The 25,276-nt window shown below is 34.6% G+C and overlaps 2 protein-coding genes and 1 long non-coding RNA gene across 4 annotated transcripts in view; 1 reads left to right on the top strand and 2 right to left on the bottom strand.

Annotated features, from left to right (window-relative positions):
• stg1 (stargazin-like protein) overlaps nt 1-25,276 on the bottom strand; it is a 268,226-nt gene that overhangs the window by 176,875 nt on the left and 66,075 nt on the right. The gene's annotated exons all lie outside the window — the stretch shown is intronic.
• On the bottom strand, nt 8,620-12,462 carry LOC145730944 (uncharacterized). Its single transcript, XR_014178714.1, has 3 exons — nt 12,221-12,462; nt 10,464-10,522; nt 8,620-10,397 (listed from the first exon to the last, which is right to left on the bottom strand). It is a non-coding gene; the product is annotated as an uncharacterized LOC145730944 (long non-coding RNA).
• Nucleotides 24,954-25,276, top strand: part of Mnr (Membrane-bound Notch regulator) — a 90,359-nt gene continuing 90,036 nt past the window's right edge. The window contains exon 1 of the mRNA XM_081980880.1: nt 24,954-25,017. Coding sequence (XP_081837006.1) covers nt 25,016-25,017 — 2 coding nt within the window. The 5' untranslated portion in view covers nt 24,954-25,015. The remainder of the gene's footprint in view (nt 25,018-25,276) is intronic.

Below are 25,276 nucleotides of genomic sequence, written 5' to 3'. Positions count from 1 at the left end.
TAAGTTTGGTTCGTTACTCAAATTTGGGACACCCTATAATAACTTTTTATCTAAGAATAAAGTAGACCTAAATATCTACTAGTTTTGTATTTAACGTTTTTTGATAAAATCAAAATTAAGGAAGTTAAGGGGGTGGTCAAAATTCAATCAATCACCCTGTACAAAAGGAAGGGAATGACACGCAGTCGTCTCCACAATACTTTATTTCGACCTTCAAAAGGTAAGGCCTGCTCTACTAGTTTCGGACATATAAATGGCCATCTTCAGGAGCTACAAGAATAACTCAACTCGACAATCAATCAAGTATTTGTCTTTTTCTCCCCATAGGGTCTAACCCAGCCCTTAAAATGGGTCTAATTTTAAGTCTTTGTTTTTTAAATATGTAGTGTCAGTTTTTTTTCTTTTCTCCATAATCAGCTTTATTCCCACCTTTAACAACTTTAAATTCACAAAATCTTTATAACATGAGTCTCACTGTCTCCCCCTTTCTAAAAAGACAACCGGCGCATTGATTGTCGAGTTGAGTTATTCTTGTAGCTCCTGAAGATGGCCATTTATATGTCCGAAACTAGTAGAGCAGGCCTTACCTTTTGAAGGTCGAAATATAGTATTGTGAAGAGGACTGCGTGTCATTCCCTTCCTTTTGTAGTTATAAGAAGGTTTAAGACACTTATAGAATGCTCTAGCACTTTTTCGAAAGTTCTCAGTAGCATTTAGAGGTCTCTGACAAATTCAAAATGGTCCTATAGGCCTCTGGCAATTTAAAACAATTCTAGGAAGGTTCAAAACACTTGTAGAACCCTCTAGCACTTTTTCGAAAGTTCTCAGTAGCGTTTAGATGTCTCTGACACATTCAAAATGGTCCTAGAGGCCTCTGGCAATTTAAAACAATTCTAGGAAGGTTCAAAACACTTGTAGAACCCTCTGGCACTTTTAAAAAGGTTCTTAGTAGCGTTTAGATGTCTCTGACACATTCAAAATGGTCCTAGAGGCCTCTGGTAATTTAAAACAATTCTAGGAAGGTTCAAAACACTTGTAGAACCCTCTGGCACTTTTAAAAAGGTTCTTAGTAGCGTTTAGAGGTCTCTGACACATTCAAAATGGTCCTAGAGGCCTCTGGCAATTTAAAACAATTCTAGGAAGGTTTGAAACACTTGTAGAACTCTCTGGCACTTTTAAAAAGGTCTTCAGTAACATTTAGAGGTTTCTACAACATTCAAAATGGTCTCAGAAACCTCTCACAATTTAAAATCACTCTAGAAATGTTTTAAATACTTGTACAACGTTTTGACATTTTCCAGAAGGTTCTCAGCAGGATTGAGATGTTTCACTTTTAAATTGGTTCTAGCTAGAGGCCAGAGGCTAGAATATAAAAAAATAGCTAGAATTGGAAAGTTAGAATTTAAAACAATTCTAAGAAGGTAGAACCCTTTGGCACTTTGAAAAAGGTTCCCAGTAGCATTTAAAAGTCTCTAACTTTAATTTCACTGAGGGTTTTACTATAAAGTTCTTTTTTTTTAAAGACCAGTATAGCTTAACCTAATACTTTATTCCTGTATGGAAATTATATAATTGAGTCATTGAACAGTGTTATATAGCTTTTATGTCGATACGTATGGAAAGGAATTTTACAAGAGGAGTATTACAAATTGCCTTTTATGAAGATTAAAGAGAGCGTGCAACAAAGCATTTTTACTGGCATCGGAAACGCGACGATGTGCTTTTACAACTTTTCAGAGGCGTAAAGTGTAACGGAATCGAATTAGCAGCCGCATACGAAAAGGGCATACGCTCAAATTCGCGAGGACAAGCGGCCTCTTAAAACGAGTTTTTGTTTTGCTTTGTTTTTTCAAGTGCGTTTTTTTGCAAAAAAAAGTGCATGTCGATAAAAGCCGCTCTCGAATTTATGCGATGCACTCAATATGGTTTCGAAGACTTTTATTCGTGGAACATAAAAGGTTCAATTCGAGCATAAGTTCATATTTCCGGGTAAGGTTCAAGACGTATATATAATAAAAATATGCCTCCGCCTCGAACGGATGCGAACAGAAAAGTGGCTTCTTTTTGTCAGAGACTTGACACTATGTATGCAATAAACAAGCGTATATCATAACATGACTGGTTATGACAAATATCGCTTACAACTTTGGTAACAAACCGAAAAAGTAATTTCTGGTATACACTGTCTTTACAAGAGCATTTTGAATAAAATATGAGACAGACATAATACCAACCACGACAACATTACATGTTTTGTAAAGAAATACGTCTGGTGCATTTCCCAAATAAGATTTCGCTGCAGTAATTCAGCGCATCGTTAGGTACATTTCAAAGAATAAAGAAATTCGAGCAGCTTCTATTTTAGGTCTCCCCGACAACTGCAAACTCCTCCACAGCATTTCAAATAGGACAATATTTATTTGATTTTCTGATTCTCTTTGCCCGTAAACCAGATCTGGAGATAATACGCTTTGCCGTTGGATAATATTTGCCATATATCAAATACGTCCCGTTAAAAATCCATCACGGTCGCCGGATTTTCTTGGCGCGTTTCCAGCCTGTTTTATACGTCCAACGGCCATAAACAAGATTTCGCGTTCGGCGTGTTTTTGCCTGGGAAAACCGAATAATTGTGAAGAAAGTTATGGTGTTTCATGATCCGCTGCACTTTATGCATTTACATGCAGCGAGCAACGGGATTTGCAACTTTTCGGTATGCAAAATTGAAAATTCTACTGGCGTATTTAATATCGCATATAAAATTTACTTCACTTCACATTCATAAAGTTGGATTTCTATTATGGATTTTGGGTGCAGATTATTAAAGCTGTTGACTACACTTTTTTTTGATAGCCGTAATAAGATTTGCTAGATAGAAATTCTACCCAGATTGTCTAAGTAATACTTTTTTGCATGGAAGTGCAGTTACAGGCCAGTAAACAAAACAAAAAATTTTAAATTAAATATCTTCTGTAAATATATTCGTATTTTACAAATTATTACTCTGTGCTTTCCAAAACATTGTTTATCTACAATTAGGATGGTAATGATTAATTACATAGCTGACTTTAAGTTAGGTAATCAGCAATTTTATTACACTGGTTTGATCATTTTTGACTTTACTTACAACCGACAATGTACCTATACAGGGTGTCCCATAAGTAATGGTAAACAATTTAATGACGTATTTGTGGGGTCAAAATAATTCGATTTAGCACAACTTACCTCAGACAAAAAGTCAACAGAAACCGAAATACAAGGGGTCAGTTATTGTTTTAAAATGCATTTTTTCACTTAACACGCGGTCCCCTTGGAGTTTCTTGCTGAAATTGGGTATTCGAAGGTCTTCGAGGGTGCCAAATTTGATTATCTACTCAGTTTTAAGCAAGCTTATAGAGGTCACCATCTAAAACCAGTGATTTCCTTTAAAATCACTCACACTAACTTTTTTCTGGTAAGGCGAAGTGACAACTGAAATCTGAGTATCGGTTTTTCAGTATTTTTTTAACAAAAAAGGTATACTTAGTTGGCATCCTTAAGATCAACAGTTTACGAGATATTTGCAATTAAAGTATTCGATGCTAAACATGATTGCAATTTGTAATCTTCTTGGAGGATGGAACCTTATATCATTTCTCATTACAAGTGAGAAATTACTTAAACAGAAATTTTCTGATTTGTTGAATTGGTCGGAGAAGCCAAATATCATGACCAGCACCAAGTTCGAAAATTGGTCCTCCAGATTTTTACCTGAAGCATTTTGTGTATGAAGAAATAATAGATAACCAAGGCAAGTTATTAATTTCAACTTAAAATGCTGTTGAGACATTTTGGAACAATAATAGACAGTTATTTCAACCAATTTTTTAATTTTTTTTTTATAAATGCGTTGAGGTCAATATGTTAATTGCAAAAAACTCGAAAACCGTTTGTTTTTGGGATACTTACTAGGTATACCTTTTTGCAAGAAGGTATTGGAAAACAGATACTCGGGTTACAGCTGTCACTTGGCTATACCCGAAAAAAGTTATGTCGATTTTAAAACGAATTAATTTCTGCAGGTGGCGACCTCTGCGTGCTGGCTTGAAACTACGTTGATAATTAAATTTGCTATCTTCCAAAACCCCCGAATATCTAATTTTACCAAGAAACTCCAAGTTATTCATGAGTAATTAAAAAAAGACCATTTTAAAAAAATTATTTGTCCCCCTGTACTTCTGTTTTCGTTGACATTTTGTATGAGGTAAGTTGTGCTAAATCGAATTATTTTGGTCCCTTAAATCCGCTATTAAATTATTTACCATTGCTTATGGGACACCCTATATATGACCCTATTTTTAAAGAAAAATGATTTCTTTACCATTTCTTGCTATATCAGAGAATATTAGATAGAAATCATAACGTAATTGTTACGATCATATAGTTTTAAATAACTACCAATTGGTTTAGGATATAGGTATTTAGTTTACAATAACAAACTTACTTCTTAATATATTAATAGTAATTCAACTGAGAAACGGTTTAACCTATCAACCAATGTTGTCATAACTGTAGAAAGCTCAGTTTATTGGCTATCTATCGATGTAAAAATCGTTATACAGGGTGTCCCACGACGAAAGACATCGATTGATATTGGAAAAAGTATAAATAGGAGAGTTTTGAAAATTTGGCAGGATACTGATGTGGGCATGCCCAATCCAACTAAAATATTTTCAAGATGGTTGCACTTCCGTTTATACCGGAAGTCGATCACAACTTTCTTATTTTAAATAGAACACCCTATATATTATTACATATTTGGATTTCTCACAAAGTTCTGACCAACTTTTGTATAGAATGCCCTATGCCTATCTCTAGCCCTTTTCGAAATATTTGATGTTTTTCCAAAAAAGTGACAGTTGCAACGCTCAACATATTTTTGTACTATGTTAAAACCGTATTTCATTTTGCAATGAAACTTTGGGTTATTGTAAATAAAGGATCGTTTTATTAAACTGAGGGTGCGTAATGACTCATTTGTATACAGGGTCGTCAAAAAAAAATCATAAACTTGCCACTAAAAAAAATGAAAAATCTCAAGTTTTTTAAATAGAAACCCACATTTTTTATGACGGAATCATTTTGAGCATTAAAAATTACTATAAGTTTCAATTTACTTGCCTATACCTAAATCCAACCCATTTCGTTTTATTTGAGAATAAACATTTTTTTATTATAAAAATTCCAGATTTCTTGAAAATTTCTCTTTCTAATTACGTGTGGATTTATGTCACACCAGTAGTGTGAATTATGTCTATTGAACATTCCATTTTTAGTGAATTTGGCCTCGTCGCTCCAAATAATATTATTCAAAAACAATTCATCTCCATAGTGACTAGTCAGCAAAAACTCACTAAAAACAACTCTCTTCGGAAAGTCAACCTCTTTTAAGTGTTGCACTAATTTAAATGAAAAAGGGTGAAATTTATGTTTCTTCAGGACCTCTGAATTGTGCTTTTGGATATGCCTGATTCGGAAACGGAAACTTGTCTTAATGACAAAGTTGGATTTGCAACAAAATAGCCCAAAATTGCAATTTCTACATTTGTATTATTAAGGATTGGTTTTGTTTTAATAGCTTTTATCTTCACATATCCCGTATTCTTAAAATTTTCAATTATTTGCTTGACAGCTTTTGGTGATGGCTTTGGTTTTTCTGGATAACGAGCGGCAAATACCTCACATGGACTACTCACAACTTTATCACATTCTCCGTAAATAATAACCAGATTTAAGCAATCTTGGTTTGAATAACGTAACCGCGACGGCATATTTGCAGTTGTCAAAACACTCAAAACTAGTGTTAATAACATGCCCTGCAGGTCTCCAATATCACCGTGTGTCAAAAGCATGACCAACTAGAACACCACATAATCCCAACCGTGCAGCATAATAAAAAAATGTTTATTCTCAAATAAAACGAAATGGGTTGGATTTAGGTATAGGCAAGTAAATTGAAACGTATAGTAATTTTTAATGCTCAAAATGATTCCGTCATAAAAAATGTGGGTTTCTATTTAAAAAACTTGAGATTTTTCATTTTTTTAGTGGCAAGTTTATGATTTTTTTTTCACGACCCTGTATACAAATGAGTCATTACGCACCCTTAGTTTAATAAAACAATCCTTTATTTACAATAACCCAAAGTTTCAATGCAAAATGAAATACGGTTTTAACATAGTACAAAAATATGTTGAGCGTTGCAACTGTCACTTTTTTGGAAAAACATCAAATATTTCGAAAACGGCTAGAGATAGGTATAGGGCATTCTATACAAAAGTTGGTCAGAATTTTGTGAGGAATCCAAATATGTAATAATATATAGGGTGTTCTATTTAAAATAAGAAAGTTGTGATCGACTTCCGGTATAAACGGAAGTGCAACCATCTTGAAAATATTTTAGTTGGATTGGGCATGCCCACATCAGTATCCTGCCAAATTTTCAAAACTCTCCTATTTATACTTTTTCCAATATCAATCGATGTCTTTCGTCGTGGGACACCCTGTATAGTGTGATCCAAATAAGCGAGTTATTTAAGATTAAATGAAACACTGCACTAAAAAAAAAAATTGGCGACCTCTACCGACCCAACCAATGAATCAATTAACCAGTGTTGCCATATCGTTGGAAAACCCATTAAATTAGCTATCCATTGGCGTATAAAAGTCTACACAAAGTGTACCAAATTGGCGAGTTATTTACGATTGAGTGAAATACTGCATCAAAAAAGGAAAAAAAAATGGTTAACTTTGACGCCTTTTAGCGGCTAAACCGTAAAATCAATTAACCACCGTTGTCATATTTTTACAAAATGGCAAGCAAAATTATATTGTTGAAAACCCCATTTTATTGGCTATCCATCGACATACATTATATTTGTGTCAAATAAATTTGGCAAAACGTGTCACGTGATATAGAAAACACGTGAAAAAAATAGTTGGATATTCATGAAAAAACTCAAGTGATTTTTTTTTTATTTAAAATAAAAAAAAAGTCAAAATAGCGGACAAAAGTCACGAGACAAAACAAAACGGTCAAAATGACAGAATGGTGTGTGCGTGTCATGTGACTTTGACAGAACATAAAATTAAAAAACATTTAGAAACAGGTAAGTCAAAATGACCGGAAAAAAAATCACGTGACCTTAAAAAAACTGGTTAAAAGCCTTAACTATTGTCAAAACCTGCTTGAACATAAAATCTAATATTTTTTTGGTAATTCTTGAAAAATATGAAATACAAAAAAAATATTGGGAGACCCCGAAGTTCAGCCAATCGTAACTCGGTTATTTGGAAAAGTTGCAAAAAAGTGTAAAAGGGGAAAGTTATACGAAATTTCCCTTTCTATAAAATTGCATTAGGGAACTTTTGCTTTAAAGGGCCTTGTCAGCGAGATATTCCCTAAAACCTGTGTCAAAGCACAAAAAACTGTTGTAAAAGACCCTAAACAAGTTCAAACAAGCGTAACTCGGTTATTTAAAGAATTATCGAAAAAGTGTAACAGGTTAAAGTTGTAGAGAATTTTACGTTTTACAAGATTCCATTAGAGTATTTTTGAAAAAAAAGGTACGACTGCATCATTTTTCGTTTCTCAAAAATCGAGCATTGCTCTATCCTTGCTAGTTTTGGAGATACTTTGTAAAACCATCGAATTTAAGACACCCTGTACACTACAGTATGTAATAGTCTTTTTCGACGACTGACTTTGAAAGTACCTCATGTACGTTTCCATTTCAAAGCAGAAAGTGGTTATTCGCCGCGCTTGCGCAGAAAGTGAATCATTTTCTGCTCTAGAGCGTTTTCGCTTTCTAGTAACAATCTACTCACCAACTTTTTCGGCGTTTCGATAACAACGCTTGACATACCTGTTTGAAATAAAGCCATTCCGTCAAAGTGATTTATCGGTGACAATGAGTTCGAGCTACGAAAATGATTGTCCTTCTACTCCACCCCACAGCAGTCGTCGAAAAAATATCGTCTATATTTCGAGCCGAAAGTACTTTTGCCGCTTTTACATGATTGCATCAATTTTCATGTGCAAGCTGCAAATATGTACTTTCCGCTCTTAATATAGAATATACTATAAATATAATAGATACTTCGTGCTATAAAGCAACCATTCATGGAACTGTTCCAATCGTGCGTAAAATGTGTCTTACAACACTTGTTATTCTTTAACGGTTTACAGAATGTAACTTGTTTGCTAATTTCAGCTTTCAAAACATATAAATACAAGTAGAAAAGGAAGGGAGTGATACGCAGTCGTCTCCACAATACTTTATTTCGACATTCAAAGCGTAAGGCCTGCTGTACTAGTTTCGGACATATAAATGACCATCTTCAGGAGCTACAAGCATAACTTACTCTACTTATGTGTAACAGATGTTTAAGAAACAAGAAAACCTACGTCGACAATCAATGCGCCGGCTGTCTTTTTAGAAAGGGGAAGATAGTGAGACTTCTTTTTTTAGGTCTCTAACCTTTTAATGCTTCCTAATCCCTTGTAAACACCCCCAGCACCCCATCTTTCACCATCCCCACCCTCACCAGCGTGTTGGTCGGTGTTCGCACTTTTTCTGGAGTTTACCACCTTATTTGAGCCCTTAGCTACCCTCATTTTGCTCATTGTATTGTCCACCTGCCACCTGTTTGCTAGTTTGGTGCATTGTTTGTCTAATTTTAACTTTACATCTTGTTGTATGAATGGTTGCGGCTTTGACCTTTTTATTGTTAATTTTTGATTGATTTGTGGGTTGCAGAATTATCTACCTGTCGTCACTTAGGTTATTAATTTTATTGTAATCACATCTTAAACGCTCCCCCTGCCTTCGAATTAACGGCTTATCACTGAGGTTTTTCAAAAAATTTTACATCTCCGTTTTGTTTCCTGTTCGATCGCCTCTGCCGTGGATGGTGGATTAAATCTAAACTTATCTTTTTTCTCTAGCCCTTAAAAATGGGTCTAGTTTAAGGTTTTTGTTTTGCAATTAAATATGTAGTGTTAGGTTTTTTTCTTCATAATCAGGTAATTATTCAATTTTAAACCTTTTTTATTCATACTACATGTGTTAAATTTTATAGCTTTATTCCCCCCCTTAAAACAACTATTTAAATTCACAAAATCTTTATAACATGGGACTCACTGTCTCCCCCTTTCTAAAAAGACAGCCGACGCATTGATTGTCGAGTTGAGGTAGGTTTCTTAAACATCTGTTACACATAAGTAGAGTAAGTTATTCTTGTAGCTTCTGAAGATGGCCATTTATATGTCCGAAACTAGTAGAGCAAGCCTTACCCTTTGAAGGTCGACATAAAGTATTGTGGAGACGACTGCGTGTCATTCCCTTCCTTTTGTACTTGTACAACTCCACTGAAAGAATATGGACTACTACTCCTTTTTTATATAAATACAATGTGATAATTAAACTATCTGACCCTTGAATCAAACATTAATTAGAGCAATGGAGGTAGTGAAATTTTCTCATTCGCTTAACAGTAACTCATTCATTCTAACAAAGTAACGTAGTTGTGGCGTAAAGCTCTAATAAACTAAATACCTAATGCAGACCGGCTTTGTATCGGGAGCAAGCTGCAGTATTAAATTTCCAATTAAATTGGAAATAATGCGAAATCTATCAGTAGAATAGCAATTAGTCCCATTAACGTGCATAGAACATTTAATGCCTAGAATGCAAAACGTGTATCACCGAGTTCACTAAACCCATTTTAGATGAATTAAATTCATCCCCTCTCATTTGCTAGGGCGGTTTCAAAGCAATCCGCTTCTTTGATATCAGAAAGTAACCACAAAAAAATAAATCGACACTCTAAAAATTGATCTCGATGACTTTTGCATCGCGCGAAAACGCGCTAGGGCGAATTTTCAAAGCGATCATGTCCGGAAGGCTTTTTCTGGCGGAATAATCGGAAACGCTCCTTCGTATCCGGTCATGGAATATTCCGGATCGCTTTTGCACTACTCCTTTTCATATTTCGTTGACCATCCGGGTCAGTTGAAACCGCTGAAAACAAAGGACGACGTTCCAATTTTTCCCCCCACGTTTCTGCTCGACTGTGTATAAACCATAAATAGATATGCTGGCCGTTTTGTTTCAATATTCGACGTGGCACTTTAGGGATAACGACCGGTATTGTCCCCTACGTCATCTGTCCCATTATTGGAATCGGTGTTTCTTTGAGACGCTATTGGACGCTGATAAAATTGAAACCATTCCGTAATGGCGCAAAATTATCAATTACCTGCAAAGTAGTGGAATTTGTAGTCGCGTTGGTTGCATTTCCACATCAACAATAGGCGTCAATGTTACGTTCTATAATGGGGCGCCTAGTGACGCTACCTGAATAGTAAAGAAGGACACGTGCGATTTAGCGTACAACTTTAATAATATGTAATAAATGTTCACCTGATATTTCGCTGAAATGGTCGTGGAAACTGCAACAACCGTTTTCATTCCGCCAGACTCTGATTAAAAACAAAATAATTAGAGGGAAAGTCGTGACTGGGAATTTCACGGTCCGACTACTGATTCCCTTTTTAGTCTCATCGGTGATGTTTCGTTGTAATTTTACCGTATGTTAGTCAAATTACTTCGAATTTATCACAACCGCTGATAGATATATGTTTCTGTGTACACTTCAGGGTGCGGACTCGGCACATTAATTAGAGCGATGAGGGTAGAAGGTTGTAGGATTTATTAATTGCCACATTCGAAACTAGTGGTTTTATTGCAAGCTTTAAATATTAGATTTAAAAATTTGTTACAGCTGACAACATTATTGTTTAAATTTAGAGAATCTGAAGGAATTGTAAGTAAAGAAATTTTTTGAAGATGCGCGGTGATAAAAGATTATTTATTTATTAGCAAAAAATCGTATAGTAAAGTCTGTTCACGATCTCCTACCTATAAGGATAGCTGTGTATTGGAACTCTTTTGGGGCAAAAAAATATTGGTGATTTTGACAAAAAATGCTATTTTTGCAATTTTCGAAAGGTTTAAAGTAGTTATTTCAGCTAATTTTAATTTTTTTTTAGGTCCGTTGGTATACATGGTAATTCAAATTCGACTAAAAAAAAAACTGAAAATTTGATTTTTTGTTTTTATTTATTTCTAACCTTATTTGAAGAGATATCCCCGAGGATATCCCAAAACTAAAAGCATCCTTTCATTGCCACTTTTTCCTAGCTATTCGATGACGGATTCAAATTTGCCACACGACGTTTTTTGTCAGTCATCATCAACTTTCTTTTTTCTTATGGGCGCCATATTGGATTTTCTTGGATTTTTGGATTTTTCGCGTGATCCCACCAAATAGTACGTTTTATTCTGATTTTAGTGATGTATAATAACTTATGATTTGCTTCATAAATAACAAAATAATTCAATAAAAAACTCAAAGCCAATAACTAAAGTAAAATTAGTTTTTATTGAATTATTTTGTCATTTATCAAGCAAATCATAAGTTATTATACATCACTAAATTCAGAATAAAACGTACTATTTGGTGGGCTAAAAATCCAATATGGCGCCCATAAGAAAAAAGAAAGTTGATGATGACTGACAAAAAACGAAACGTCGTGTGGCAAATTTGAATCCATCATCGGATAGCTAGGAAAAAGTGGCAATGAAAAGATGCTTTTAGTTTTGGGATATCTCTTCAAAAAAGGTTAGAAATAAATAAAAACAAAAAATCAAATTTTCAGTTTTTTTCGGATATCTTCGTAGTACGGAAAATCCAAATTTTTAAAACAGCATTTGGTTGAGCTAAATTGCGCAACTTTGCCCCAATTTAAACTTTCTCGTAAATCTTATGGTTTCTGAGATCCCAATGGTGAGGGTCGAACTTGAATTACCCTGTATACCCTTTGCTGTGCATCGAAACCCTTATGAAGCAAAATAAAAAGTTGTACTTTTGACCAAAAATTTCATTTTTTAAATTTTTGGAAGGTTGTAATTTTTTCAAACTCAATTTCGCTAAATCGCCATTAGAAAAAGGATAAAAAATACTACAAAATTAAGCGCAGAAAGTATGCCTTTAATGGGCTGAGAATGAAGTTTTCATTCAAGCAATCATTCAAGCGCATTAAAGTCACATTGTGCGCGTAATACATACAATATTTTTTCTACAAACATCGCTAAATATCTAATACAACTAAACTTACTGCGTAGGTACACAAAAACAGGATCAAAACTACACACAATTGAATACTGACATCGAACTGGTGACACTGACATTTCCAATAATGGCATGCATTGTGGCCGTTGCTCTGGACAGCAAGCGAAAAAATTTTTATCGCTCGCTACCCTTGGCAACGCGTGATAAAGTAAACTCCTCAGTAAAGGGTAACTTTTCGTTGAGATTTGGAAGCGAAAAATGCATCATTATTGAATGTTTGTAGAAAAAAGTTTAAAAGTTGAATTTCTACTATTTATAAGATATAGTTGAAAGTAAAAATAAGCCAAAATTTGGTGATAAGATATAGTAATAAGACGATTCTGAAATAATAGTTTTTTTCAAATATCATAAAAATTAATTATAGTTTGTAAATTTTGACACCATTTTTTCAGTAATTAAAAAGTGTCTGTGATGTATTTTATTTAACTCTCACGACAAAGTCGAAAAACGACAACCGAAATTGCTCTAGATGCTAGAGTGACAATTAATCAATTTAATGTCCGACAGGGCTATTATTTCATCAATAATGACACCTATTAAGGTCAATTATCTAAGAAATAATGCCCTAGTGCGTTATTTTTTATAAGGGCCTTAGGTGAGGGCATTATTTTTTATAATGCCCTCTGACCACGGTCAAAGTAGACTCCTCGGGCCGGAGGCCCTCGTGTTCTACCCTACGACCTCATCCTTATAATGCCTACTATTATGCATTAAAATTGAAGCTTAAAAATGAGTAATTTATACGTTTTCTATAAAAAGTCACCGTTCAGACGAGTCTAAATTTCAACAAAATTACATAAAACTCGCGTCCTAAATCCATTTGTAAGTAAATAAGCCCACCTCAAACAGAACCCGGAACAGTGAAACTGAGTAAACGAAAATAAGGATTTACATAATTAAACCGTTTGTCCGATTTTTCGAACACATAATTCAGAGAGGGCCGCGAAAAGTCTCTCGCGACCACTCAGAAAAATGGAAATCGACTCTCGAGCGTAATTTGAAATTTAAAATAAAATAATTAAACCGCGGCTGATTTACGTTAAAATATTCTTTCTCCCTCAAAGAGTGTACAGTATCCTGAGCAGTTGGTGGTAGTTTTTTGGCAATATTCGCCTCGTAGAATTCTTAACGAAAGAACCCGAGATACACTTTAACGATGTCCAATTACCAGAGCACTTATTACGTTAATCAAAGTAATGCTTTTAACGTCGAGAAAAAGATTAATCTACGCTAAAGTTATTCAATTTAATAGCGATTACTGCTTGGGAGTATTTACTCTCCCCTAGTCGATGCTGTTGGGCTGTCACTGAACGTGACACTCCCTGTTATTTACACGCAGTTTTGTTCTAAGCAAAAACTGGTTCGTTAGTCACTTTTTAACTAAATTCTATCCCTAATTTAGAGGTTAAATACAAACAACATAAAGCAGTTGCGAAACCAAAAATAGGTAAAAAGGGAGGAAGAGCTTAAGTTGTCGAAATATTATGGTTATCAAATTATAGCGACGTAACAATTTTTTAGTGAAATAGCTTCAACAATAAAAGTAATAAAATAATAAAAGTAATATCTTAACAATTATAAACCACCTTAATTAAGAACTACAAATGTCAAAGTATATTTTAGAGAGTGTATCAAAACCTCTTTTAGCTGGTTCAGACTGTCGGCTGTGTCAAAATCATTTAAAAAATGGCATTTTTAATTTATGTCATATTTTCTAGACAGATTGAAATATGTGTATATTTTATTTGAAAAAGTTTATAGTACATATATCGAAAACAGATGAATATAAACGTAATTGAAATTGTTAGAAGAAGCGGAGAATAAACAATATACAAAGTAGTCAATTAAAAAAAGTGAAGTTGAACAACCAAAGTCAAATACTAAACTCTGAAACTTTGAAAAAGTTATTTTTTGTAGTTTTCGAATACAGGACCGCGGTAGATTTGGTTGGGACGCAAAGCAAAATATAATACCGAGTGTTCCATTTAAAATAGACACGCAAGAAAAAATTATAAGAATTAACAGAATAGAAGAAAAGAAGTATTGAAAAGAAACGAAAAGCGGCAAAATTAATGGATAGAAAGAATTGTATTTTACTAGATTAAAGATTTAAAAAACAAAAACAGGTGAAAAAAAGAAGCGGAAAGAAAAAAAGGAGAGAAGAATTGATGGAGTGAATGAATCTCAAAAACAGTAAAAGATACAGAGTTGGTTACATTGTGACAAAATTTAATCTAAACATTGTATTCTAAATTTTAAAAATTCAAATTACTTTCTGACTCTAATGAGGTGTTTTACTTTATTCTTTCAAAGACAAACGGAAGAAAAGAACATAAGCAGTTGTATCTTCATGATTTGATGTATGAAAGGTCAAAACTGGCATCAAACCTATTAACATTTTAAAGGGATTTTCTGTTAGATCAGTGATTTTGGACTTCATTTGCATTTGCATTTTGGTGAATTAGTGCAGACAACTGAATCTTTAACACATTTTCTCTTCGTAAAATTAACGGTTTTATAATACAAAATTAAATTTACTGAGGATCGACAATGGTACGAATTAAACTGATATCTTAATGGAATTTGCGGGTGTTATTTACATAAATTTGTTTGTTTTTAGCTCATGATTATTTAACTAGAAGCAATTCAGTAGTTAACACTTAACAGTTATGTTTCTTCTGTGGAGTACACAGATGCACTATTATTTTATAATTTTTATTAAATCTGTTTCTCTTTTCATTAAGTTGACACGCAAAAAATCCGATCAAAAGCGAAAAAAAATCACATCATAATAACTTAAAAACTGATTTACTTTCAGATTGTTTCAAAATGCAAAAATCAGAAAAAACTATCGGGTTTACCAGATATTAGCACCAATCAAAAGCAACGTAATATCATAACAAATGGCGTTTTTTCGCGGGCCGTTAAAACCGAAAACGATCGATCCTTGTCGCAACAGTACTTGACGTGTCAAGTTTGAACAAGTCGAAGTGGGCCAATTAATGGGAACAATAGATCGATCGGAAATTGGCCACCGACAACAAGAATTCGCTGTGTAAGCCGAGACTAACGGCCCGTTAATTAGTTCCGTGTCGTTCTGGACCCCTTTTGCTATCGCGATTATCCTAAACTGTTGCCAACAAAATCTAATTAGATTGCTAGATGGTTTATTAATTTCCCGTTTTGTCGTCAACTGATTACCTGACTGTTCTCATTTCAGTTAGGTTCACATTGTTTAGCTACTAGATTATTGAGGAACTTGATTAATTTTCCCAATATACATCCCCCAGTATATTCATAGATCATATCCCGAGACCCTCATGTTTTAACTTGCTAGAGACTAATAGCGTTGTCGATTGGCATGTTTAGTGCAAAACTGGTGACCACACTGTTTCAAAGATATTTGATAGAGCAGGATACAAATATATTAGTTTTGAACTAAACTTGTCAATCAAAAACGCCATAAATAATTGAGAGTTGAAATTTTTTTGTAAATTTGATATTACAAACACTACAAACAACAAAGGACGTAATAACTTTTTGGGGTACGGTAGTTTTTAGCAAAGGGAACCTATAAAAGCGCCACTTTTACGGAACTGATGTTTTCACATCCTTAAAAGGGAAAAAGTAACATTTTCACCGCGAACATGACAACTCCATTAAAGGGAAAAATCCATCGATACCCTAAAGGCTTCCCAGTCCGTCAGTTTTACACCTATAGACTTAAGGATGGGGAATTCGCGAAGAATCATATCGAACAACTGGCCAAGATTGGGCAAGTGTCCTGGTCATGAATGAAAAGGGTTCGACATGGCAATAACAGTGGAAAAAATCTGACTCAAAGAGACTAAAGTCGGAGAACGACATGTCTATTCAAGGAGCTCATTTCCGTTTCAAATTCGCTCCGTTTTATTAAAAGTTCGAGGTTCAATCTTGGAATTGCTTCTAAAACAGCAGCGAACCGAATGTAATTTTAATAAAGTTATGTTAATATGATTGGAGATTTTTTGATGGGTTTTCCTTGATCTGTAGCAACTTGGAAACGAGTTTTGCCCTTATAAAAGATTCTGCTGACCCTAAACGTAGAATATATTGCAGCAACGTCGTACGTTAGTTTCTAGTTGTTGTTTTTGCTCGGCGTTAATTGAAATTTATTTTCCAGACGTAGTTAGAAAAGTTGTGATTAAATTTTCACAAAACAACAGATTTATTTACAAACGTCCGGGTAATAAAAACAAATCGGCCCGGGGATTTTTGGAGTCGGTGGTGCTTTTTCTAGCCCCCTTTCGGAATAAATCTCTTTTTAACAAATTAGTTTTCCACTTTCTCAAACGTTGCATGATGTATGCAGAAACGTATGAATAACCAAGTAAGGCCCGGGGACAGATTTATTTCATGGAAAAATTGCAGGACGAGGTGTTTGCGCTTAAACGATATGAAGATGCGACAGTCTCGAAATAACTGTTTATTGCCGCAATGAATCTTTATTATGCGAGATATATGTTGAACGTGGTTGTACGTGGGGCAAAAGCAGATGAAAAATGCCTTTTTGACATTGTATCGTTGCCCCGGGAAATTCGCCAACTTAACAGAGACATCTGGGAGAGAAAAGTCAATTTTTTACGTCTTCGCCTTGTCACTTTCATTGCCGTCATCATTTGAAAGTAAAATCTCAACAGGAAAAAAAGGCAAATGCGTTGGGCGAATCGTTTCTTTGCCGCCCCATATTTTCTTATTCCGCCCCCCATTTTACGTAATGGTATATACCTTTTCCTCTCCCGTACACATTTCCTCCCCCATTTTTTTGCCAACGGCAGTATTACGCGGTGTCTGCAAATGACAAGTGGAGATTTTTCCTTTTAAAGTCTAGTTGTTGACTATATGTAATGTGACACCTTTACAGAAATAAGTGCTAGTTTATTCTACAAAGTGAGTCAAGAGTAAAGAAAGCCCATTATCTGATTGGTTTCCAGACATATAAACAATAGTTTTGCCAGTTTCCCTGACACTTGCTAAGATGGCTTGAAAGATATCTTAGATAAGGGGTGTTTAGAATACGACATTTTGCAACTAATCTGTCACAGTCAAATCTCAACTTAGCCTAAAACCTGATTTATAAAACAAAATTTAACTTCAGCATTAAGAACAGAGCTAGTTGTTTTAAATTGTGATGTTCATAAACAAAATTTTACTTTTACTTTAAATTTAGCTGTAACTGCTGAATTTGGTTTGAAATTTTCTTATAGCTAATACTAAAGTTAAATCTCTAATATTTAAACTTCCTGTTAAGATTGAATTTGTGCTTTATTTATGAAATATCTAAACAGAAATGTTTTACTATTGATTTAGTGCAGTAGTGCAGCATTAGGCAGCAATACATTAAAGTTAGGTTAATTTTCAGAAAACTCTATGGTTAAACTAGAAGTTTTATAAAACCCCTTCTTTCTTAAGGTTATTACTAAATTTATTGCTAATGCTAAAGTTACGGCTAAAAATAAAATTTCTTTTATAAACTAGGCTTAAGCTGTCCTTAAAATCGACTTAGAGTATGCTTAGATGCATTTTTTGACTATTTATACAGGGTGTCCCACGACGAAAGACATCGATTGATATTGGAAAAAGTATAAATAGGAGAGTTTTGAAAATTTGGCAGGATACTGATGTCGGCATGCCCAATCTAACTAAAATATTTTCAGGATGGTTGCACTTCCGTTTATACCGGAAGTCGATCACAACTTTCTTATTTTAAATAGAACACCCTATATATTATTACATATTTGGATTCCTCACAAAATTCTGACCAACTTTTGTCTACAATACCCTATGCCTATCTCTATCCGTTTTCGAAATATTTGATGTTTTTCCAAAAAAGTGACAGTTGCAACGCTCAACATATTTTTGTACTCTGTCAAAACCGTATGTCATTTTGCAATGAAACTTTGGGTTATTGTAAATAAAGGATCGTTTTATTAAACTGAGGGTGCGTAATGACCCATTTGTATACAGGGTCGTCAAAAAAAAATCATAAACTTGCCACTAAAAAAAAAGAAAAATTTTAAGTTTTTGAGCATTAAAAATTACTATACGTTTCAATTTACTTGCCTATACCTAAATCCAACCCATTTCGTTTTATTTGAGAATAAACATTTTTTTATTAGGCTGCATGGTTGGGATTAGCTGGTACTCTAGCTGGCCAAGCTTTTGACACACGGTGATATTGGAGACCTGCAGAGCATGTTAATAACACTAATTTTGAGTGTTTTGACAACTGCAAATACGCTGTAGCGGTTACGTTATTCAAACCAAGATTACTTAAATCTGTTTATTATTTACGGAGAATGTGATAAAGTTGTGAGTAGAACATGTGAGGTATTTGCCGCTCGTTATCCAGAAAAACCAAAGCTATCACCAAAAGCTGTCAACCAAATAATTGAAAATTTTAAGAATACGTGATCTGTGAAGGTAAAAGCTATTAAAACAAAACCAATCCTTAATAATACAAATGTAGAAATTGCAATTTTGGGCTATTTTGTTGCAAATCCAACTTCGTCAATAAGACAAGTTTCCGTAGAATCAGGCATATCCAAAAGCTCAATTCAAAGGATCCTGAAGAAACATAAATTTCACCCTTTTTCATTTAAATTAGTGCAACACTTAAAAGAGGTTGAATTTCCGAAGAGAGTGGTTTTTAATGAGTTTTTGCTGACACTATGGAGAAGAATTGTTTTTGAATAATATTATTTATAGCGACGAGGCCAAATTCACTAAAAATGGAATGTTCAATAGACATAATTCACACTACTGGTGTGGCATAAATCCACACTTAATTAGAGAGAGAAATTTTCAAGAAATCTGAAGTTTTATGAATAAAAAATGTTTATTCTCAAATAAAACGAAATGGGTTGGATTTAGGTATAAGCAAGTAAATTGAAACGTATAGTAAATTTTAATGCTCAAAATGATTCCGTCATAAAAAATGTGGGTTTGCATTTAAAAACTTGAGATTTTTCATTTTTTTTAGTGGCAAGTTTATGATTTTTTTATGACGACCCTGTATACAAATGAGTCATTACGCACCCTCAGTTTAATAAAACGATCCTTTATTTACAATAACCCAATGTTTCATTGCAAAATGAATTAAGGTTTTGACAGAGTACAAATAGCTATTTATGTAACCTAACGAAACCTAACCCTACGAAAAGATCGATTTTGTGTAACGAATGAATGTTTGTACAATTTGTAATATGTGTAGTAATTAATTTTTTCTAATTTTGACCAAAAAGCGGTAAAAACCATCTTTTAAAGTGATTTAACACAAATATTCACTTTCATAGCACCTTGTATAAACAGTGACAACGACATGTTATGATGGATGTCGCCCATATGTTTCTACGGAAATGCATAAAAACAGGGAGTGATGAAATGAACTTTTCATAACTAGTTACATAAAGTGATACTTTTCGTAACTAGTTACGAAAAGTAAAACGTTTTGTCACTCTAATCAGTTTTGAAAAGTGTCACTTTATATGCCAAAATTAGAAAAAATATGTTGAGCGTTGTAACTGTCACTTTTTTGGAAAAACATCAAATATTTCGAAAACGGCTAGAGATAGGCATAGGGCATTGTACACAAAAGTTGGTCAGAATTTTGTGAGGAATCCAAATATGTAATAATATATAGGGTGTTCTATTTAAAATAAGAAAGTTTTGATTGACTTCCGGTATAAACGGAAGTGCAATCATCTTGAAAATATTTTAGTTAGATTGGGCATGCCCACATCAGTATCCTGCCAAATTTTCAAAACTCTCCTATTTATACTTGTATATCAATATCAATCGATGTCTTTCGTCGTGGGACACCCTGTATTTTTATTTTTAGGTTTCTTGTGGCTTTTAATTTTTTTTTTATAATTATAATGTCATGCATCTAACCTTGGTAGTTTTTGTCATATTTCAATTTTAGCAAATTATGTTAGTTTTTGCTTTTATAAAAAAATAATGTTATTGTCATTTTAAAGGTAAAATACCAGTGCTGGACAATAACATAAATATTGCATTTTAAACTAAAACAATTACTTTTTAGTTTATGTTCTGAAATATCCTGCAGGGCTCTTAAAAAAGGCTGAAAACTAAATTCAATTTCACTTTTGCTTATAAAAAATAAACAAATAAACACTACAAATATTTTATTTGTGTACGTTATTTATTAATTTAATTATAAGACGCGATATGTAATAGTATATTCTATATTAAGAGCGGAAAGTATATATTTGCCGCTTGCACATGAAATTTGCAGCTTGAGGCGAAGCCGAACGCTGCAATCATGTAAAAGCGGCAAAAGTACTTTTGGCTCGAAATATAGACGATATTTTTTCGACGACTGCTGTGGGGTGGATTAGAAGGACAACTCACATCATTTTCGTCGCTCGAACTCATTGTCACCGATAAATCACTTTGACGGAATGTGGTTATTTCAAACAGGTATGTCAAGCGTTGTTATGGAAACGCCGAAAAAAGTTGGTGACTAGATTGTTAGTAGAAAGCGAAAACGCTCTAGAGCAGAAAATCTCTCTTTCTGCTCGCGCGCGGCAAATAACCCCTTTCTGCTTCTAAATGGAAGCGTACATGAGGTACTTTCAAAGTAAGTCGTCGAAAAATTACGTTTATTTTCAACCAGGTATGTAATAACGTTATTTCTTATGTGTAAACCAGCTACACACACACACACACAAAAGTACTCACTTTCCACCCGGGTAATTGTCACTTTCTACCCGGGTGAATGTCAATATGCGTTTTGTCATATCTGGGCTTATTACTTTTTATAGTGAAGAGACTGTGCCGCCACCTCTGCAACTGCTCACAGCTCAGGAGACGATGAGTAACATATGCGTCTTCAGAAATCTCCATGTTAAAAGCACTTTCAGGAACGTTTCAGCTCAAAATATTAAAGACGGAATAGCACAATAATGACGTTGTCAAGTTTGTAAACAAATCACCAGTCGTTTATTGTGGTTGAAGTCATAACTACTCGTACACCTTATTGTTAGAGACTCTTAGCAATCAATATTTCAACTGAATGGTTTATTAAAAGTTCGATGAGATTTTGATAGACGGTTGAAAATAAAATAGTGTACAAACCACGGTAGAAAGTTTAATTTCTGTCTCGAGATAAAGCTACTACCTAATCTCTCGACAGAATTCAAACACTTTCCACCTGAGTATTTTAGAGCGTTAGTTTCGTTTATGTAATCAATTCAAAAAGAGAAATAAAAAACAACAAAAGTGGTAGTTATGTTGTATTGTAGTCCAAGTTGGGCAAACTCACACAAATGTCCAATGCGGATTCGACAAAAAAAAATATTACAAAATGTTTTAATCCAATGAACTTTTGAGTGATACAGTACAGAAATAATCATAGACTATCAGACACAAGTCAGTTGGAAATCAGTGATTTTGGCCCAAATATAACTTTTTAAACATTTTTTAGAGAAATAACAATTAGGCAATGTTGCCAAAAATGACAAAGTTTCGACGCTATTCATGTTACGTAAACCTTTTTTGACCCAAAATCTATACTAAACTTGTGTTTTTGGGTATACCAAACTTCAAAACTAAAAGTCCAATTTTGTTTGACACATTTTGTTTTGACCCCTGATGACTCGATTATTTGACGACCTACAAAAAATGAGTCAAAATAGTCAAAATCTGCGGTTTTACATTAAAGACCGTAGTTCGTACTGTTTGGCTGCCACAGAGCGTCAAATTTAAAAATATTTCAGCACAATTTGACTTGAATAACAAACCAAAGCTTGAAAATGGTGAGGTTTTGTTTTTTGTTTATCAATCCCAATCCTCTGACCGGTTTCGCCGTATTACGGCTCATCAGAGAGGCTATAGGGCTTGATAACCAAAGAACAAAACCTTCGTTCCAGTATAGTCAACTGGATGCCAGAAATGATAGTTGTGTGCAACATCTGGTGACATCTGTACTCAACTCTATGAGTTAGAAAGTACAGATGGCGTTCCAAAATCTAGGAACAGCACCATTAATGCCGCATCATTCGGTAAACACCGATCTGATTGGTTGAAAATGGTGAGGTTTTGTTTTTTGTTTATCAATCCCAATCCTCTGACCGGTTTCGCCGGATTGATAAACAAAAAACAAAACCTCACGATTTTCAACCAATCAGATCGGTGTTTACCGAATGATGCGGCATTAATGGTGCTGTTCCTAGATTTTGGAACGCCATCTGTACTTTCTAACTCATAGAGTTGAGTACAGATGTCACCAGATGTTGCACACAACTATCATTTCTGGCATCCAGTTGACTATACTGGAACGAAGGTTTTGTTCTTTGGTTATCAAGCCCTATAGCCTCTCTGATGAGCCGTAATACGGCGAAACCGGTCAGAGGATTGGGATTGATAAACAAAAAAACAAAACCTCACCATTTTCAACCAATCAGATCGGTGTTTACCGAATGATGCGGCATTAATGGTGCTGTTCCTAGATTTTGGAACGCCATCTGTACTTTCTAACTCATAGAGTTGAGTACAGATGTCACCAGATGTTGCACACAACTATCATTTCTGGCATCCAGTTGACTATACTGGAACGAAGGTTTTGTTCTTTGGTTATCAAGCCCTATAGCCTCTCTGATGAGCCGTAATACGGCGAAACCGGTCAGAGGATTGGGATTGATAAACAAAAAACAAAACCTCACCATTTTCAACCAATCAGATCGGTGTTTTCCGAATGATGCGGCATTAATGGTGCTGTTCCTAGATTTTGGAACGCCATCTGTACTTTCTAACTCATAGAGTTGAGTACAGATGTCACCAGATGTTGCACACAACTATCATTTCTGGCATCCAGTTGACTATACTGGAACGAAGGTTTTGTTCTTTGGTTATCAAGCCCTATAGCCTCTCTGATGAGCCGTAATACGGCGAAACCGGTCAGAGGATTGGGATTGATAAACAAAAAAACAAAACCTCACCATTTTCAACCAATCAGATCGGTGTTTACCGAATGATGCGGCATTAATGGTGCTGTTCCTAGATTTTGGAACGCCATCTGTACTTTCTAACTCATAGAGTTGAGTACAGATGTCACCAGATGTTGCACACAACTATCATTTCTGGCATCCAGTTGACTATACTGGAACGAAGGTTTTGTTCTTTGGTTATCAAGCCCTATAGCCTCTCTGATGAGCCGTAATACGGCGAAACCGGTCAGAGGATTGGGATTGATAAACAAAAAACAAAACCTCACCATTTTCAACCAATCAGATCGGTGTTTTCCGAATGATGCGGCATTAATGGTGCTGTTCCTAGATTTTGGAACGCCATCTGTACTTTCTAACTCATAGAGTTGAGTACAGATGTCACCAGATGTTGCACACAACTATCATTTCTGGCATCCAGTTGACTATACTGGAACGAAGGTTTTGTTCTTTGGTTATCAAGCCCTATAGCCTCTCTGATGAGCCGTAATACGGCGAAACCGGTCAGAGGATTGGGATTGATAAACAAAAAACAAAACCTCACCATTTTCAACCAATCAGATCGGTGTTTACCGAATGATGCGGCATTAATGGTGCTGTTCCTAGATTTTGGAACGCCATCTGTACTTTCTAACTCATAGAGTTGAGTACAGATGTCACCAGATGTTGCACACAACTATCAAACCAAAGCTTATGATTTTTTACATAGAGAAACCAATTTTTATTTGAATTTTAAGTCAAATTTTACGCCTTTTACTTGATGTAAAATGTCTGTATCGACATTCAACTTCTTTTGCTCCAGCAGCCATAATTTATTGAATTTATGACTTTAGAAATACATCAGAAACGCATACAATTAATTATATGACAGTTAACATGAAATAGGTTCCGGTATAACCTAAATTGCCATTATTTTGAATATATTTTAGATGAACTTGGAACTCCTATCGTGTTTGGTACCTATACTACCAAATGTTCCGAATTGGTCATTACGGTTTTTTCCATAATAAGTTCTTGGTAAATTACCCTGTATATTTGTGTCTATCGTATTTCTAGATAGTGCATTATGTTCTTTCTAATTTGTATAATCTTACGACATCAACATAAAGTCAACTATTTAGAACAGTTCCAAAGGATCCAGTGAAACCCTATAAACTAAATAATTTGAAAAAGAGGAGTATTAGGAATAAGTGGCCGAAGAATTGTTTGTATTAACTGTCAAAAATAACGGAAAAAATGTCGAACGAACTATCCTTTTTCATAGGACAAATACTCAAGCTAGACAAAACACTGTACTTTTGGGACAATCAATTTTTGTCAATAAAACATTTCAAGCAAGCTATTTACTATTTTAATCATCCACTAAGACGCAGGTAAATTCAAACTTTTTTCCTATAATAAATTACTTAATTTGCAATCCCTTTAAGAGTTTTAAAGCATACATCATCAAAACCGGTACTCGAATAAGTTGAAAACTGAAGCAAACTGAAACTTTCAGAGCGTATTTGTGGCGAGTTCAGCATCTCTAATTAGAAATACGACAGTGTAGTCGGCAAACTATTAAATGAAATTAAACTTGTACCTTTTAATTACCCATCTAATCCCGCTCAGTCGCAACGATTGTATGGTTCCTTCTTAAACGAGTTTCATCGCAGTTGTTCTCCGGTTGTCGCAAAATGCATTCGCAATAGTGACGAAACACAGAGCGCGGCTCTAATTGGCGTATTGAGGGTCCGCATTTGGCTGGGCGTAGTCGAAAAATTACCGTCAAAAGCATGTAAGTCGTTAATTAACTGGGATGTAAATTAATTTGTCTGACTCGTGTGCTCTTTCCCATTAAAGAGGACAATTTTATGAAATAAGATTGACTGTAAAGTGACTTTAATTGAAACGGTCCACGTTTGTAGTAGCTGGTGGAGTAATTAGAGAAAACAGCCATCTCTAATTTAACTTATTATTAGATTGTCTTTGAAGTCCGGGTTAAATTCTAAATTTCTGCAGTCGAGTTGTAATCACTTTAACTAAAATTCATGGGG

The sequence above is a fragment of the Ips typographus genome, linkage group LG1, assembly GCF_016097725.1.
Source record: "Ips typographus isolate SLU linkage group LG1, UJ_Ityp_2.0, whole genome shotgun sequence".
Taxonomy (NCBI): Eukaryota; Metazoa; Arthropoda; class Insecta; order Coleoptera; family Curculionidae; genus Ips; species Ips typographus.
This window is presented reverse-complemented; position numbering and strand designations above follow the sequence as displayed.